Source organism: Grus americana, chromosome Z (genome assembly GCF_028858705.1).
Source record: "Grus americana isolate bGruAme1 chromosome Z, bGruAme1.mat, whole genome shotgun sequence".
Lineage (NCBI taxonomy): Eukaryota > Metazoa > Chordata > Aves > Gruiformes > Gruidae > Grus > Grus americana.
This window is the reverse complement of record NC_072891.1, coordinates 38265709-38281104: the sequence shown is the minus strand read 5'-3', so window position 1 is coordinate 38281104 and position 15396 is coordinate 38265709. Positions and strand designations below refer to the sequence as shown.

General features: G+C 39.7%; 1 protein-coding gene across 6 annotated transcripts in view; it reads left to right on the top strand.

Moving 5' to 3' along the window:
- Window positions 1-15396, top strand: part of SLC24A2 (solute carrier family 24 member 2) — a 122009-nt gene that overhangs the window by 98718 nt on the left and 7895 nt on the right. For 5 of the 6 annotated variants that reach the window (XM_054809397.1, XM_054809394.1, XM_054809396.1 and 2 more), the window contains 3 exons: window positions 4962-5090; window positions 11717-11806; window positions 12252-12418. In XM_054809397.1, the coding sequence (XP_054665372.1) occupies window positions 4962-5090; window positions 11717-11806; window positions 12252-12418 (386 nt within the window). The remainder of the gene's footprint in view (window positions 1-4961; window positions 5091-11716; window positions 11807-12251; window positions 12419-15396) is intronic. The other variant, XM_054809399.1, reaches the window with a different exon arrangement.

Here is a 15396-nt window from a genome sequence, read left to right as displayed (position 1 = left end):
TTATAGACCACCCAACCAGGATGAAGAGGCAGACGAAATATTCTCTAAGCAGCTGGGAGAAGTCTCACAATCACTACCCTTTGTTCTTGTGGAGGTCTTCAACTTACCAGACGTCTGCTGGAAATACAATACAGTGGAGAGGAAACAGTCTAGGCGGTTCCTGGAGTGCATGGAAGATAACTTCCTGACACAGCTGGTGATTGAGTCAACTAGGGAAGACACCCCACTGGACCTCCTATTTGCAAACAGAGAAGAACTTGGGGGTGATGTGATGGTTGGAGGCCATCTTGTGCACAGCAATCACAAAAAGATAAGAGTTTTTGATTCTTGTAGAAATAAGGAGAGGGCATCAGCAGAACTGCTACCTTGGACTTCTGGAGGGCAGACTTTGGCCTGGTTGACAGGGTCCCTTGGGAGGCAGACCCGAAGGGCACAGGAATCCAGGAAGGCTGGACAGTCTTCAAGAAGGAGATCTTAAAGGCACAGGAGCAATCTGTCCCCGTGTGCTGAAAGATGAGCTGGCAGGGAAGAAGACCAGCCTGGCTGAACAGAGAACTTTGGCTGGAACTCAGGGAAAAAAAGAGAGCTTATGACCTTTGGAAGAAGGGGCAGGCAAGTCAGGAGGACTACAAGGGTGTTGTGAGGTTATGCAGGGAGAAAATTAGATGGGCCAAAGCCTGACTAGAACTTAATCTGGCTACTGCAGTAAAAGACAATAAAAAATGTTTCTATAAATACATTTGCTGCAAAAGGAGGGCTGAGGAGAATCTCCATCCTTTATTGGATGTGAGGGAAAACATAGTGACAAAGGATGAGGAAAAGTCTGAGATGCTTAATGCCTTCTTTGCCTCAGTCTTTAATAGTAGTTGTTTCTGTCTTCTAGTTCAGGCAATCTTACCATATTATATAAAACTGTAGAGATTTTACACTACTTTATCCTCTCCCACCTCCCCCAAATCACTTATTACCTACCAGACATCAACCTTTAAATGCGGCCTGGGAAAAGGTCTTCAGATGATCATACTGGTTGAGAGAAAATGATGCTGGTGGCAGTCATTTCTGCCAGGAACGGTATTGATTTGTTTAATAACTATCTACAACACTTAGAATTAATGCTATTTGTATTAATATAAGTAAACTGTTCAGTCCTATGTTCATAAGCATATTCTGGACACTCCTTTCAGACAAGTCACCAAAATGGACTTGCAAATGTAGGAGAACCGTGACTGTCTGTACAGCTTCAGGTTTTATTTGACTATAATATGACCTGTGTTTTTGTGGCAGCAGTTAAATTTAGGTTCACATGAAACTTTGTGTAGATATTGGATTATCATCAAAGTTCGTAATGTCAACTAATGCAGCTTTCCCATGTGTTCATTCCAGTATCTTTAAAGCTAATTAGCAACAGAGTCATAGCAGGGAATGAGTTCTGGAGTAGGACACATTTACCTATAGATGGGTAGGTGGTACCACCTGAGCTGGCCTGGATAAATGGAGATTTTTGCATAGTGGTGGTAGATATAGCATAAACGAGCAGACTATTCTCCACTTCTGATGGAGCATGTGGAGGTCAAGTGATACCAGAAGGTATCGAAAATGGCACCACCAGACAACTGAATTCCAGTGTGTATATCATGTTATCATTATGTTTTTCTTCTTAGCATTGCAAAAGAGAATCATACTGCAAATTGCAAATACTGAGTTGTCCTCATACAGACTAAAATAAATCAAAACTATAGTTTCAGTACTAGTTTCTACAAACTGTGAGAATGCATATTCAGTATGTACATAGCAGATAGGCTGGAGCCACAGATAACGCGTGCAATCTCTGCCATAAATCTGTGCTGAGTCATTTTATATCACTGCTGCTTAGTCCAGAGCATGGCACTCACATTTGTGTGGTTTTATAGCGGCCAAAATTATTTCCCTTTCATGTCTTCATCCTCAGTGGATAGTTCAGCACTGCTTTGAAATTCATGGAAGCCAGATTTACAAATATGTTGAACTTCCTTACTTCCACTGAGTTTTGGAACATCAGCATTTGAAAATCAGATGCTGATTCCGATTAACGAAACAGGAAATGGAGATCCAGTCTGTAGCACCTGTAATGCATCCTGGAGTTAAACTAGTGAGAAAAGGGGGTTTGCCCTACTGTACTGTGAGCTAAAGTTTGGCCTTCTATTTTGGAGGTAGTTGTCTTGGGGAGAGGGATGAGGCAATACAACCTGAAGGTGAAAAGACCTCTAACAGATGGATCAAGGTTTCTCAGGAGACATCTGGCAATCTCCATATGTAATTCTTTGTGATCCTTTGCTACAGCCACTCATGTTGCCTGTGTGCTCATGCTAGCTCAATGCCGTTTGACCCAGACATGAGACCAGTGCTGAAGTGTGGTGTGTACTGGTACAGTGCTGGATGAACCAACTTAGGTATTAATTTCTATGCATTTTGCAGACTCACATGCAAATTCAGACTAATGTAAAGCTTTTGTTGTGATTAAATGCACTTGTTAATCATGGCTAATCTCTAAAGATAGCAATTCAGGAAGTACTTTGTCACTCAGTGCTGTTTATGAAGCAGTCATTTATGGAGCTTTATTCCAGCTGAGTCCGCTGCTTGAATTATACACAGGCCACTCAGAAAGAGTTACCTAGGCAACCCTTCAATTGGTCCTTTTGTGCTCAAATTTTACCTCAGTCGTCATATTTCAAAGCTGAGCGTCCATCTCAGACTGATTTTCCCACCCCAATAGCATCTACCAGAATGGAAAAGGAATTGATTTGTTTTTTAGGAAGTAGCCCCACAAACTTCTGCACCAGCCCAGTCTTCCAAAAGTCAGGCTTCAACAGATTGCAGCAGTGAAGTACAGATCATCTGCCCACTTTGGTAAAGAGCTGAAAGCTAAAGGCAAAAGCTAGTCTCTTAAGCTGCTCAGGAGCCTCCTGAGTATTGTGGGGAGTGTGACAAATTGTGCCTATGTACATTTTTTAAATCTTGTAATGCTTTTACGTATTATGACTGGTTTGCTTTACTGTTGTCTTACAGTCATGCAACTTGGCCATTTCACAAAGTGTAGGGGTTAACAAAATATTGTCTTCTGTTGACATCAACACATAACTGTCAAAGTAGGTGCAGCCTGTCACTGTTGCAAGAGGTAAATAGCGATTTGCTTCCAGTCTGTTGGTGTCAGGTGATACAGTCATGATGGAAGAGCCTGAGCTAAGAGTTGAGCTTGCTTCTGTAGGTATTGATCAGTTCACATAGCCGAGTAGTTGAACAATTCAGGAGTTCATAGTAGTGGAATAATTAAGACCGGTTCTTTAATCAAAGTTAACAATAAGTAGAAAATGTTATGAACAATACCAACATATGGTGACATTTCATCAATTAACTGTTTTGCTTAGAAAAAAATAACTGATGTGGTCATGCAAATGACTGCTTCCTCTAGCATTGTCATAAGGTTTATGTAAGCAATCTTAAGACAGGGCAATAAACCTGTAAGACTGACAAGAAACCTGTATTATAAATGTATGGGAAGAGTAGCTTGCACACTGCAGAGAGGAATGAATTCTCAATTACCACCTTTTTGCAAAAGAAGAAATCAAGAACATTACATGAAGAAGTAGTTGTATACCTCTCATGCTCTCAAACACTGTTTTCATCAGGTACTCTTTTTTGGACTTCTTTAGCTTTCACTGAGCTCTCTAGGAATCTTTCCACAGGCTTAACGGGGTTTGCATTACACACATCTATGTGGAAGAACCATGTAGGTCATTTTTCCTGTTGCCTTATTCTGTGGTATAAGTTAGATCCATGTGCAATTCTGGACACATTCTCTACCTATGTTAAAAGTTAAGAAGTTATTTTAATACGCACACCCAAAAGGCTGAATCATGCTCACTTTGCTTTCTTTCTGTGGCAGTCTAAGAGGACTCCATTTTGTTAGCAGAAGCAATCTAAGGAAAGAGAAGTGTGTGGCAGCTAAAAGGTTTTCTGTTGTGGGAGAAGGTCCCTACACCTACTCAGTAATAGAGATGACTGGTGAACAGCATACACATAAAAGGAGACTAGAGACTGACGCGAAAATCAGCTACACAAATAGGAGAGGAATGTCTTTAGTTTTAGCACCAGCTTGTAATGAAGACTGCTGCGTTGTGGCTGGTCTAAACATGAGAGGCTCAGGCTGGAGGTAAGCAGCCTTTTCCCCACAGGGACAGCCCAGCAGTGGAGCTGGGGCTCAGGGAGGTTGGGCCATCTCCATCCTTGGTGGTTTCACAGCTTGACTAGGCAGAGCCCTGAGCAGCTTGGTCTGGCCACTCAGGCTGAGCAGTGGGGCTCCCCAGGTCCTTGCCAGCCTGAATTACCCTATGGTCCTATGAACAAGAAAATACATATATATATGTGTATATATATATATGTGTAAATTTAAGAGATATATCTTGTAAATAGTAACTTCTCAAGTTACTCACAAAAGCTTAAAAAGTTAGATATATACATATATATGCACATATATATTTCTGTTTATATTAATATGTATGTTTGTGTGTGTGTACACCCCACCACCAGCCCCCCATCTTTCCCTTTCTCTCTTTCTATATATATATCTATGTGGCCAGGCAGTCCAGATCAGGTTTAATCCCTGACTAGACTAGCCCACATCACAAGGGAGAGCCTATGGGAAGACATGTCAGAGGCACAAGGTTCCAGGGAGAAGGCACGACACTGCTCCATCTGTTAACGGACATCCTCAGGCAGCCTGTGCTGCAGGGATACCTCATGGTCTGGCCAAAATCTTTTTACTGTTTCCTAGCTAATGTTAGGTGGGTGTGGTGTTAATGCAAGGTTTTCAGACACTATGGGTTCTCACTGAAACTCCGCACAGTCCTCAGGACTCCTCTTGAAAGAATCCCTAACCTCATTCGTCCACTTCAGTGTTCTGCTCACTGTGGCTTTTCTTACAGAATGAAGAGGATGAGGACCAGCCTCTCAGCCTGGCCTGGCCTGACACCCCACGCAAGCAGCTCACCTACCTTCTTGTATTACCCATTGTTTTTCCGCTGTGGGCTTCCCTCCCAGATGTCAGAAAACCTGTAAGTAACTGTTGTGAGTCGGTACGTTCTGCACAACAGGGTGTCTCCCTAGCTAAATGCCAATAAGGGACTGTAGTGGATTTATATAAAAATAGAGGTAATGATTTTTTTTAATAATTTCTTCTTTGAAGAAGAGGTCGCAACATCAGTCTTCCAATCTTCAAATGAGTGCTTGTGCTTATAGGCAGCTGGCTGGTAATAGCTCTATAAAGATTGCCATTTGTATTCACTAATCTTTTATGACACAAAGTGAAAGCTCTTAAAACTTCTTTGGGGCCTGCATTTCTAGATCTCCACTAAATATCACATGAGTGCTGAGGAAGTTTGTCCATCTGCAGTGCCTAAAGGGTACAACTGGAAAGATTTTAGACTATCTAAATTTTCTCTGTGGTTGAAAAGAATGATACGCATTTCTCTTAAATGAACGTTCTACTAGACCTTTGTCTTCTACTTGTCATCTTTTAATTTTCATACTAGAACAAGATCCGTAAGTCCTTCCATGTGTAAAATAATTGCTAGTTTTGTCCCAAACACAGCTTGAAGTAATGTAAGACTGATTATTAATACAAATGACTTATTGTGACAAGTTATCAGGTCTTACCACTTTTATATTCACATATACAAATAGACCTGATTGGGGAGGCTCATGGAAAGTAAAAGAAAAAATGTCAAGAGGTGAAAACATCCGTTAGTAGTGTTTTAATCTCTTTTCCTTTCTAGATCAAAAATAGATTTAAAACTGCTGCAAGAGAGGGATGCACAGCTTATAAGGTTATAAATCAACACCCTGAATTCTTTTTTCCTCCTAACACACACTGAAAAAACTTTTCCATCCCACACACTGAAAAACTGCATTTCAGTGCAAGAAGCAAGCTAAAATAAGACCTCTGCTTTGTTTTTAGATAAAGGTTTCTCAAAGGATATAAACTGACATTTTCCCTTCCAATCTCTAAGCTTTCTGTTCTTAAAGTTTTCAAACAACTCTGAAAACATTTTTTCCTTGGTAACACAGAGAGCATACTGCATGAATTTCGAGATTGTTTATTTCCATGTTTATGCCCTCCTTTTACCATACAAACCATCCCTGTAATTTTTCTCATCATTTAGCCCTAAATGAGCAAGTACTGCTAAGAAATAAGTATGTGCATCATTTTAACTTTTGAAAAATGGAAGTTAACGTCAATAGACATGTAGCCTTATCCAATATTCTTTACTGTATGAATGAGAACAGTTGTTACAATAATGGTTTTGGAGAGCGAATATCTCAAGACATTGCATGTAGCTGTGTGATGCGTGTGATTACTAAAACCAGTATTGTTCACAACAGAACTGGCATGCTGACACCCTACAGCTAAAATACCCTGCCCTAATACAAAAGATAAGCACAGTTGTATATGCCAGATACATCAATGGACAAGAGAGTTTTAAAATGTTATTCACTGAAAGGAGTAGCTTTTTATACAGAAGTAAAAGAAATGTAGTTTGTAATTACATGTAGTAATAACAGCAGAGGTAACAGGCTGTATCAGTACAACAAGCTGCTTACATTGAACGTTGCTGTCAACCAGATGGTTGCATAAACTGTCTAACTTTTCAAGGATGCCTCATTAGTATGTTTGTCTCTAAAATATTCTCACTTATGCCTGTGTGCCATCCCTGCTATTCCCTTCCTAACAAAAACAAAACCCAATATCACAGCTCAGCATGTGCATCAGAAAACAACTTTCTGTGAAATCTGTGAGGCAAAAGTTAAAACAAACCTAAAATAATACTTAAATAGATTTTGTAGGTAGACCTACCATCAGGGGCTTGGTTTGCAAGTGTGGTAATTTTAGTCAGAAACCCAAATTCTGCATCAGGGTGCTCAGATTAGCATGTGGATATATAAAATGAACACTCCTGTGCTATATCATGATTTGAGAGACCATATGGAGCCTTTGATATCCTCTGTGGGTGTCCACTTTTCAAAAATGAGTTCTCCTTTCCTCCTAGAGTCTTTTTTCTAAAAGAAAAATTTTTTTATTTCCACATAATGGAGACAGTTTGACTGCATTTATTTGTACTATATCAAACTATATTCAGCTCCATGAGACCCAGAAGCTCTAGAAGAAATTATTTCATATACAAGATCTCTGGTTATAAAGTTAACAAAATCCTTACTGCCTTATTATGCTCTGGTGTACACATATGCAGACATTTATATACTTAGTGCAGATTATGCATTAGTTCAACTAACTCTTGGCTGATTCAATAGCTGACATGTTTTAATGTGTGTTTAGTGCTTAATAATACCTGCTCACATTAAGTCAGTATATATTAAAATCCTTACTATAACATCAATAATGTTACTGGCAATAGCAATAGCAATACACTAGAGGTAGGTGTGCCCTTGGGGAAATTTGTACCTGACTTTTGTTCAGGTGTTTTGAACAATAACGGGTATTTTTCCCGTACTAATAGCTCATTTCCCCAGTGGCTCTGTAAAGGCCACAAACGTAACTGTCCACCTCCTGCAGTAAGGGATACTGAAAGATTGACGGGAAAATGGTGTGACCAAGGTGGCCCAGTGGGTCAGTGGCCATCGCTTTTGTTATAGCCATACTGCACTGTCCATCCCTTTGTGTTACAGGCCAGAAAAATGGCTATCGGGGCTCCGGTCCTGCTGTCACTGGACCCATATGGGGCAGTTCATTGTATCTCTGCAAATTTCCATTACCAATGAACAGGTACAACTTACATGAACTCTTGTTGCCATATAGAAATGCACTGTTACCAAGGGGACAAAGACAAGATGTTCCTGCACAGATCCAGTTTCAGGAGCAGGTTCTGAGTAATCAGATTTAAGCACTGTCAAGTACGAAAGGAAAATCAAAGCTTGCAATGCAGATAAATTTATGTACAAGATGAACATAAGATTCATTCACGTTAAAGGTGAAGTAAAGATGTTGTAATAACACTGGCTAAAATTAAGGCACTTACTTTGCAAATTATTAAGCATTCACTATCTTTCAGGATTGGTCTCTTAGAAGAAAAACCTTCATACTTGGATCATCATTCTTGCTACTTAAAGTCCTGTTTTTCAGACACTGGCATGAAATCAATACAGAAACGTACCAAGAAAAATGTCCTTAAGATTGCCGATAGACAGGAACATCACCAATCCAACCAATATACAGTGAAACTACGAAATTCTTTCTCTTTTGTTATAAGGAAATAACATATGAACTGAATGAGCCGTGGCTTTTCTAATTTCTTTGTTACCATGACCACAAAAGAACCAAATGGTAATAAACTGGGTTCTCTGTCATTACAAGGCAACCATCACAACAGCTACTAGCAAAGATAGAGAGAAGTATTGTTGTCTGCTGTCTCTGATTAATTCTTCTAGGTAAATGCTTGGAATTGGCACCTTTCTATACTTCCAAGAGCTAGGAAGTTGCAATGAGATAAATCTCAAAAGAATGCTGTCATTAGTTACAAAATAAGCATGATTATTATACTCTGGAAATAAAATCCGGCATCCAAAAAAGAATCAGCACACTCATTACTGCTTTTTAAAAATTTAATCTATATGCAAATTATATAGCAGCATCTATGGAGTCCGTTCTTGATTTCATCACCTGTAGTATGTACAAGTGTGTGAATTTTGTCCTTCTTGTGTTTAAATGTTCCCCCTTTTAAAACAGGTAATTAAACTGTTATGCCTATTAAAGTACTCTTAGTCTTGAACTGCTGCTTATCAGTTAATTTTACTGGGAGAGGATTGGCTAAGACAGGCTAGGAATACACATGCTGCAAAGTTACTGAGTTGTAATTCTTAGCCATCCCAGTTCTGTGGGTGTCTGACTCAGATAGGCAATGTCTCGTTATTTTGCAAGAACCATTTGGTATATATAATCACACTGACAGAGAGCTATTACTGGCCAGTAAGGCTTTTGCTGTATTCATTTTGTGTAAGCCAACGTATGCTTGTATCTTAAGTGTTGTGTAGTGATTATTCAAATTGTATTGCGATGCGGTGCTCTGTGTAGATTTTCTGACCAGCTGCAACAAGCTTATCACTTCATCATCTCATTCAACATATGTGTTGCCAGAAAATACAAGTTTTTACAAGGAAGACAAAAAATGTTGAAAGTTGAAAGAGTTGGCTACTAAGAATTGTGAAGAAGAAGTGCTAGCTATTTAGTTTTAAAACTGGAAAATGCTGTTTAAATTCTTTTATCCCTTCCGGACTCAATTCTGCTCCCACTGGTGTCAGTCACTATTTTAACAGCCATCTTTGTGTTCCTATCAAATTGTGTTCATTTTCAGACTAAGGTCTTCTGTCCCCCAATGCATGTAAAGTTTTGATTTTAGAATTAAAAGTCCATCTGAGTAGGAAGCTCATTATCAGGTTTTCTGATTTGATAAAAATTTGGAACTCTCTTTTGTAAAGTTAATTCTGTTAGCTCTGTAAAGTGTCAAGAAGCAGTTAAGAAGCCTATCAACCAAAGTACCCTGGGCAGTTCTAAAAACAGTGCTTGTGACAGTAGTGGAATTTATATGAAAAGGATGTTTCCAAGTGCCATTGTGGCTATTTATGCCTATATTTAAAGATAGTTCATTTAAAACACCTATTGGAATGATTTTCTTACTCCAACAGAAGTTCAATTATTTACATTAAGGGATTTGGGAGCATTGTTAAATTTGTACCATCTTTAATGTGTGTTCCTATGTATATTCAATTGTGGAGTTGTATAGGTTATGTTAGTCAATGTTTACAAGCTCAGTTTTCAGGAGGGCATTTAGCATGCCCACAGGGAGTGAGTAAGTGTTCTATAGCACAGCCTTCAGCTGCACCTGCTGTTAGAGCAGATATGGATCTTTTAATTGTCCCATCCTGTAGATGAGCACGCACAATTGCCATTGCTGACTTTACCTTTTTCTCATCACTAATGACCTGATCTTATTCCATTTACATCAGCAGAAAAAGTCTACACAATTTCAATGAGCTGTGGACCAGCCTTGCTCTTTTCTGGTTCAGCTGACAAAAGAACAGTGTCATTGCTGCATGACCAGCTGTAATGGCCAGCCCAATTCACTAAGCACCTCTTAGTCCACGGTCACCCATGCTGATCAGTTCCTAAACATGAGGCTGTCCCATATAAATGCCTCTTGTGTCTGTTACATGAGAAAAGCTGGCTGTGCAGCTCTGTAAACTCCCTAAAAAAGAGGTCTTTTTAATGGCTTGAACAAGCTGAACTGGCAAAATCTGTATAGTGTTTTCTCTCCAAAAGTCATGTTCAGGCAAAGCCCTGCAGTTGTTCGCTCCCACAACACCTAGGAATGACCCACCGGCTAATGAGTCTCCTGGTGCAGCAGGGGCAGGTCCTGCAGTGGAGAGGGGTACAGGCAAGGTGCACTGCCTAAAAAATTCTGGGTGACCTGCAGAACAAAAAGTGGAAGTTGATTTAGTGAAGACTTAACAGGAAAAGGTAGTGCAGGATTGAGCAGCAGCTGGAACAAGTATTCAAAGTGGTATAACTTACCCCACAAGCAGTTGTAGTGGTTATTCATGAAAATTTGTAGGACTCTGCTCGTGGCATGTCGGAAGTCACCTGGGGTGAGGATCTGTGTTCAGAAGGTCAATGCCCATAAATAGTGTGGTTTCATTCAAGACTGGTAACATTCATTCACGGTACAAATTTCATTTTAAACACTAATCTGATTTAGACAGTGATTGCCTGGTACAGTACTGCAGTTATGTTTCCTTCCTTTAGTAGTTAACTTGATCTCTTTTTGTTACATAGATCTAGCTAGCCAATAGGAAATATGGATGATGCAAAAGACTGGAAAGAACAGAAACTAAAATAAATCATTAATCTGAATATAACCCATTTGCTGCAAGAATGCTATCTATTCAAATTTTGACATTAGTAAGGGAGACACTGGAAATGAAAATGAAGTTACTTTGGTGGTATACAGATTTTTTTAATTCATTGAAGGGCCTCAGTGTTTCACATGTTTTTTTAGAACAAACTTCTCTACAAAACACAGCATGGCAGATATGTCCATACTATATCTTCTGTTCTAATTGAGAAAGTGGGTTATTTTCCCAAGGAAAGTAAATGCCCTAATAAATTGTAGATGTGTACTTTTTTAGCTCTGTCATATGGCAGCCTTTGTTATACTGACTGTGAAAGGTGTTGCACAAAGTTATTGATGTATGAATGAAAGGTATTGTTACCTGTTTTAGCAATTTGAAAATATTCTTTCTGAATAAGCATGAGGTTATTTATAAATTTAGAAGTCAAACAACCATTCAGCTAAACACATGCAAACTGTGACAGAATATCATACAAATGGCAACCGAAAACTTGCCATTCATCATACAAGTTGTTAGGAGGTGTTATTTTACAACTGAAGTGGTTGGAAGAATGAGGCATAGGTAAGTATGTACCAGTGCAGGGAGTCAGTTTCTTACCATTCTTGACATTTACTTTGATCACCTGAGCATGACCTGAGTAGTTGGTCAGAACAGGTAATAAAGAAAAAATGAGACCACTCCCATATTGAGAAGCAAATAAGAATACAGCAGATCAGCCTTCAACATAGGTGTTCACTGTTTTTCTTTGTTTCTGTTTCAGAGGTCAAGAAAATTTTTTCCTATCACATTTTTTGGCTCTATCAGCTGGATTGCATTTTTTTCTTACTTAATGGTCTGGTGGGCACATCAGGTAAGGAGGTGAAACTAGTACAAAATACAAGCCCTGCATTGTGTTTTGCACTGTGAGACATTGTTTAGAATTGGAGTCCATCATCTCTCTCATGCTGAGTAGTGCTTTATTTTAGGAGCTGCAACCATGGATGAAGTAAATCACTACTCAATAAATGGAAAGTAGTTCAGAGAGCTGTGGTTGTCCTGACCACAGGATTTGATCATTCTGGTAACATCCGAGCCGTCAGCAACCGCTTGTCAATACCTACTGGTTCTATTTGACAATCTTATCTTTCTCCTGAAACGTGGAAATTTGTGAAAACGAGTAATACTCCAATCTTGCCTGTATTCTTCAAGCTAGTCGGCAAGCTCCAGAATAATATTCCTGGTTAAAGAGGTTTACAGCAGAGAGCATTTCTTCACCACAGGATGATTTTTTGCTATTTCTGTTTGAACTGTTTTAGGTTGGAGAGACCATTGGTATTAGCGAAGAAATCATGGGATTGACTATTCTAGCTGCTGGCACATCCATTCCTGACCTTATTACCAGTGTTATTGTAGCACGCAAAGGTCTGGGGGACATGGCTGTATCCAGTTCTGTTGGAAGCAACATATTTGACATCACAGTAGGGTAAGTCATACAGCAAGAAAATTGTGTCTATTTTAACAAGTCTCTTGTTCTTAGCATGTGGCTGTGGTTTTGCCAAGGTGTTGCCTACAAGAATTTTCTGCCATTGATGCTCAAAATATGCAAGAGATATTACTATTTCAAATGCTCAGAAGTTTATATACATTTGCATGACAGAATTGTTACGAATTTGTTGCCTAATTCTCCCTTTGATACATTGCAGAGCTGCCTAGGCAAGTGAATTGCACTTTAAAAGAGTATGCAAGAGCATTGTCCCAGTGAGGAATTTCTGAAGCTTTTTATGATTTTGTCAGGTTGCTGTTGTTTGCTTATGTTACCACTCATCGTGCTTATATTAGAGCTTTCTTTATAAAGGATGATTAGGAACAATTCATTGCTTCTGCAGTATTCAACATATTTGCTGTAATAAAAACAAAATGTTATTGTCTTGTGGAGCTTGTTTAGGCTGTTGTTAACATCTGATTTTTTTATATACCTGAAAAGTCCCAAACTACAAACCAATTCTCTATTAACACAAAGGACTCTTAGTATAGCTCTGACGATGTGAAGCAACAAAAGATTGTGCAGAAATGTGCTGTTTACACTTAGTGCTTCACAGCAGCTCTAGGATAATGATGTGTGACATGTGGTTGGAATTTAAATTCCTTTTTGACCTTTTGAGACCAAGGTAGATCAAGTCCAGAAATGTTGTAATGTATGCCTCTGTATTTTAAAAATGTACAGGAAATATACAGACAAACTCTGTCTTTATTCCCACATTCCCATCTTCAACACAGGATAGAGGCACTGAGAATCATGTCCATACTCTCAGTTTCTCCATCTTTAGTTGTTTCTTGCTATTACATATGCAGAACTAGTCATAGTCATAGTCATAGTCATAGTCATAGTACTGAGCAGCTTAGTTGTAGAACAGATCATGGTTTTCACTGCTGAAAATATACCAGCAACTGCACAGGTACAGAAAGGGATCCTGAAGTTAGAGTGGATAATTAATGTCTTTTTTTAATCCATCTGTTCGCCAGTGGCAGTACCTTTGGAGAAAGCAAAAAAACTGTGTGTCCTGGTTTCAGCTGGGATAGAGTCAGTTTTCTTCCCAGTAGCTGGTATAGTGCTGTGTTTTGGATTTAGTAGGAGAATAACGTCAATTACACACTGATGTTTTCAGTTGTTGCTAAGTAATGCCTATACTCAGTCAAGGACTTTTTGGCTTCCCATGCTCCTGCCAGTGAGGAGGTGCATAAGAAACTGGGAGGGAGCACAGCCAGGGTAGCTGACCCAAACTGGCCAAAGGGATATTCCATACCATGTGACATCATGCTCAGTATATAAACTGGGGGAGGTGGCCAGGGGGGACAGTGATTGTTGTTTGGGAACAGGCTGGGTCAGTGAGAGGTAATCAATTCCATTGTGCATCACTTGTTTTATATATTATTTTATCATCATCATTATTTTCATTATTATTGTTGTTATTTTTTTCCTCTTCCTTTGCTGTCCTGTTAGACTGTTTTTATCTCAACCCATAAATTTTACTTTTTTTTTTTCCTGATTCTTCCCTCCATCCCACTGGTGGGGGAAGAGTGAGCGAATGGCTGCATGGTGTTTGTCTGCCTGCCAAGTTAAACGACGACAGTCTCTTTCTTACTCTGTACCATCTATGTCGTGCCCAGGTCCTACACTTTCCAATACATTCCAGTTAATCAGCACCACTTTTCCTGTCTTTTGATATATTCACACAGATATCATTCCCTTAGTCTATGGGCCATCCCTCCAAAACATCTGTTCTGTTCATCTGGTCCATGACTTTGGGCTCTATCTGTCATAACACTCCTTCAGTGCAGGAGAGGTGGTGTGTGCTGTTGGAGTGTTGCATGCTGGAGCCAGTTGCATGCTGTTTCCATCACCACTGCACTTTGCTCAGTTTCATCAAAGTTCAATTTTCATTAATCTGGGTGATTTTTACTGTAATACCACTGATATGGCATATAGCAATCATAGTAGTGATGACATACAGTATTACATAGCAGTTAACATCATATCATTCAAATCATAGACTATTCTCACCAACATTAAATCCCCTTGAGGTACACATTGGGCTTCTCCATCCTCTTGGCATTACCCACCAAGTACACCCAGGTCCTTGAACAAAAGCAATGCCATAGGTAGGGAATACCCCACAACTGTCTTCCCTAGCATATTCTTTATATGCACTACAGGAACTTTATCTGCTTCTACAGTACATAAAAGTTTTGATTGGTCGGGACCAACCCAATTGACGGATTTCCTAGTGTTGACTAACCAGGTGGCCTTTGCTAAATGTGTATCCCAATGTTTGAAGGTCCCACCACCCATTGCTCTTAGTGTAGTCTTTAACAGTCCATTGTATTGTTCAATTTTCACGGAGGCCAGTGTATGACAGGGGATGTGATACACCCACTCAATGCTGCGCTCTTTGGCCCAGGTGTCTATAATGTTGTTTAGGAAATGAGTTCCATTGTCTGACTCAGTTCTTTCTGGGGTGCCATGTCACCACAAGACTTGCTTTTCAAGGCCCAGGACAGCGTTCGGGGCGGTGGCATGGGGCACGAGATATGTTTCCAGCCATCCAGTGGTTGCTTCCACCATTGTAAGTGCATAATGCTTGCCTTGGCGGGTTTGTGGGAGTGTGATGTAATCAATCTGCCAGGCCTCCCCATATTTATATTTCAGCCATCGTCCTCCATACCAGAGAAGCTTTAACCACTTGGCTTGCTTGATTGCAGCGCATGTTTCACATTCATCGATAACCTGTAAAACAGTGTCCATGGTTAAGTCCACCCCTCAATCACAAGTCCATCTATATGTTTGCATCCCTTCCTTGATGACATGAGGTGTCATGGGCCCACTGAGCTATAAATAATTCACCCTTATGTTGCTAGTCCAAACCCACCTGAGCCACTTCATCTTAGCAGCCTGATCCACCT